At 39.6% G+C, this 3,604-nt stretch overlaps 1 protein-coding gene across 1 annotated transcript in view; it reads left to right on the top strand.

The window, feature by feature from the left end:
* The window catches only part of TEKT3 (tektin 3), a 40,923-nt gene extending 39,785 nt beyond the window's left edge, over positions 1-1,138 (top strand). Inside the window, exon 8 of the mRNA XM_008054726.1 lies at positions 799-1,138. Coding sequence (XP_008052917.1) covers positions 799-1,015 — 217 coding nt within the window. The 3' untranslated portion in view covers positions 1,016-1,138. The remainder of the gene's footprint in view (positions 1-798) is intronic.
* The last annotated feature ends 2,466 nt before the right edge of the window (positions 1,139-3,604 follow it).

Genomic DNA, 3,604 nt, shown 5'->3' with positions numbered 1-3,604 from the left:
TGGATTGCCTGAGCCCGCGGGTTCAAGACCTGCCTGGGCAACTTGGTGAGACCTCATCTCTACAATATATCAAAAAATTAGCCAGGTGTGGTAGCGTACTCCTGTAGTTCCAGCTACTTGGAAGGCTGAGGCAGAAGGATCGCCTGAGCCCAGCAGGTCGAGTCTGCGGTGGCTGCGAGTGTGCCACTGTACTCCAGTCTGGGTGACAGAGTGAGATTCCAACTCAAAAATAAATAAATAAATAAATAATATTTAAAATTTTTTCCTCTTTCTATTAAAATACAGTATTTATTATATACATAGGTGCCAAAAATATACACATTTTAAGGAATGAAAAAAATCTGCATTAAAAATGTAATACTCAATCTGTACCAATAACAAAAGATGAAATTGACTTCTGCAATTACAAGAGTTGCTCAAAGTGGTTACCATCAGCTTCCAGACACTTCTGATTATGGCAAACTAAAAGTAATACATAGATAACATCTCTTAAAAGTGTATAATTTTTTTGGCACCTTGGTATATAGACATAAACATATGTGTGTGTATGTATGTTTTTGCTGGTGTCCCAAGAATATGCTTAGTTTACCCTTTGTATTACATGGTACAGATAATGGATGTGTCCCTGGCACGATTGCTATATAAAGGTGTAACCCATCTGCTACTGGGGGTTCCATGTGCCGTCCCGCACAGCAGCCACACCTCCGGTAGGAATTCAGCCAATAACGAGCTACAGGAGTGATGGCCATCCTGACTGGCCATCCTCTGCTAACTCACCATGCTTATTCCCTCATGCAGTCTTGTTAACGAGGTATACGAGGTTGATGACACAATCCAGACCCTGCAGCAGCGCCTGAGGGATGCAGAGGACACCCTGCAGTCACTGGTGCACACCAAGGCCACTCTGGAGCATGACCTGGCCGTCAAAGCCAACTCCCTGTACATCGACCAGGAAAAATGCATGAGCATGCGCAAGAGCTTCCCCAATACCCTCCGGCTGGTGGGCTTCTGTTAGGGACCCCACCAAGAGTGGTTTTGATACTCTTAAGTTGAGGTTGAACCAGAGCACTGTTTCAGCATTTGAACTGAGTACTAATATATTCTCTTATTAAAGGATTGTACTGATAGAAATATACCAGTGTCCTGTCTTGGAAGTCTTTTTGTTTGCATCCAAATCTTCATTTTCCGTTATTTACTAGGCATCTGGGTTATGGGAAGGATATAAAGACATATAGTCAATCTAATAGAGAAAGCAAAAAAGATGATTGGTATGGATAGGTGTGGTGGCTCATACCTGTAAACCCAGCACTTTGGGAGTCCAAGGAGAGCAGATTGAGCCCAGGAGTTTGAGACCAGCCTGGGCAACATAGTGAGATCTCGTCTATACACACACCAAAAAAATCAGTAAATTAACCAGGTGAGATCATGGGTGCCTGTTTTCCCAGCAACTCAGGAGGCTGAGGCAGAAGGATTGCCTGAACCTAAGAGTTCAAGGCTGCAGTGAGCCATGATTATGCCACTACACTCCAACCTGGGTGACAGTATGAGACCCTGACTCAAAAAGAAAAAATAAAAAAGGTTGGAATTATTGTTATTCTGTGTGTAATATGAATGGGCTGGAAAGGAGGACCGTATTCTCTGAGTGGTAAGGAATCAAAAAGAGGGTGGATTTTGAACTGTGGCTTAAAGGATCCACAGTGAGAAGGGGAAAAACAGCTCAGTATGAAGTAGTTGGGGTAATTTGAGCAAAAACAAAGGTAAAGAAATACAGAAGCATTTGGAACAATAGTAGGTAGGCTAGTTTGTCTGTGATTCATAATATAGGGGACATATGAAGAAATGCAGTGGGTAAGATTCTGGAGAAGTTGGGCAGGGGGTTTTCAACTCCAGGTTCAGGGGGTAGGGGAGCTGATGGGCATCTCTGAGCAGGGAAATGACTTTATGAAAGCAACGCTTGAGCAGTGAAAGTTTGAATTGGTGAGATGGCCGCAGAAACAAAGAAAGGAGACATGCAGAGCCTATTATAACAAGTCAACAGGACTTGGGGGCTCTTGACATAAGGTGAGCAAGGGGTCCAGGAAGACATAGAAGTGCTGACACTAGATGGGTTGAAAAATGGGGCACTGCTTAAATTTTAGGAGGTCCTATAGTGACTTAAGGAGTACTTTCTAATAACCTGTTTTATTACAAATGAAAAACATTTGCATGACATATTTTGGAAAATAGAGAAAACACACACACACAAACTCCTGAAAAAAATCTCAAAGACATTCATTATCACAACACCCAGAAATAATCACTGAAGTCTGTCAACATTTTATTGTATATTCTGACTATATGTATGTATCGATTTGCGTATATAGGTAGCATGTAATAATGTTTATATTTGTTTGCAAAGATAAATATATAATGTTTAAGTACATAATTAATAAAATGTTTGTGATCATACTACTGATTTGTAACCTCCTTTGTCCTATTCAAATGTTATAAATGGATCCCCAGGTTGTTAGCTATTTATCTATAGCATCATTTTTTAAACTCTCCCTTTCTAGCTCTAAATTCAGTAAATAATGCTTATGGAAATTTCTGAAAATGCAGCAAGCAGAAGACAATAAAAATGTTCCATATTTCTAAACCAACCAGATATTTTGATATACATAGCTTTTATTTTATTTCTTTATTTGCATATTTTTCTCTCAAAAATGGAATCATATTGAATAAAGTAGTACTTATAAAGGACTTATAATGACATATATGTGTATATGTATACACACACACACACAGTACTTATATATGACATCGCTACTTATATCGACACAGTTTAGTGCCTTATTCACCTCAACTCACTTATGCGTTTTCTGCCTAATAATGTATACTCTTTTCATGTCATTAAACATCACAATTTTATTTTAATGGCTTTCAATATTTCATTATATTGAGGTTCCAGAATTTTCTATAGTCAATTCCTCATTATTGAATATTTATTTAGTGCCTGGCTGTTCTTTATCATAATATAACTATGACTTAATCTTTTTTTATTTTAAAGATGTGGGGAACAATCCAGGATTAGGTATACATGTAGACATAATACAGGTAAAGTTTGGGCCTCCCTTTGGTCCCCACTTTGACTGGCTTGAGATCAGGTACCCTTGTTGATGTTGTGTGTCTCCGCCCAACCTCGGCAGTATCCACATGACTTACTTTTAGTTGCTAAATATTGCAAACATCTTAGGATAAGTTTCTAGATATGGAGTTGTTAGATGAAAAGTTATACACACTTTTTTCTATCAATCTTTTTTTTTCAGTTGGAGTCTCACTCTGCTGCCCAGGCTGGAGTGCAGTGGCACACTCACAGCCACCACAGCCTCGACCTGCCAGGCTCAGGTGATCTTTCCGTGTCAGTCTTCCAAGTAGCTGAAACTACAGGCATGAGTCACCATGCCCGGCTAACTTTTTAATTTATTGTAGAGATGAGGTCTTGCCAAGTTGGCCAGACTGGTCTTGAACCCATGTGCTCCGGCAGTTCTCTCACCTCAGCCTCCCAGGATTATACACATTGTTAGAAAGGTTTTACAATATGTCGTCATTTTGTCCTTTGGAAAAA

The sequence above is a fragment of the Carlito syrichta genome, unplaced genomic scaffold (assembly GCF_000164805.1).
Source record: "Carlito syrichta isolate Samal-C Ts95f unplaced genomic scaffold, Tarsius_syrichta-2.0.1 Scaffold300018, whole genome shotgun sequence".
Taxonomy (NCBI): Eukaryota; Metazoa; Chordata; class Mammalia; order Primates; family Tarsiidae; genus Carlito; species Carlito syrichta.
This window is presented reverse-complemented; position numbering and strand designations above follow the sequence as displayed.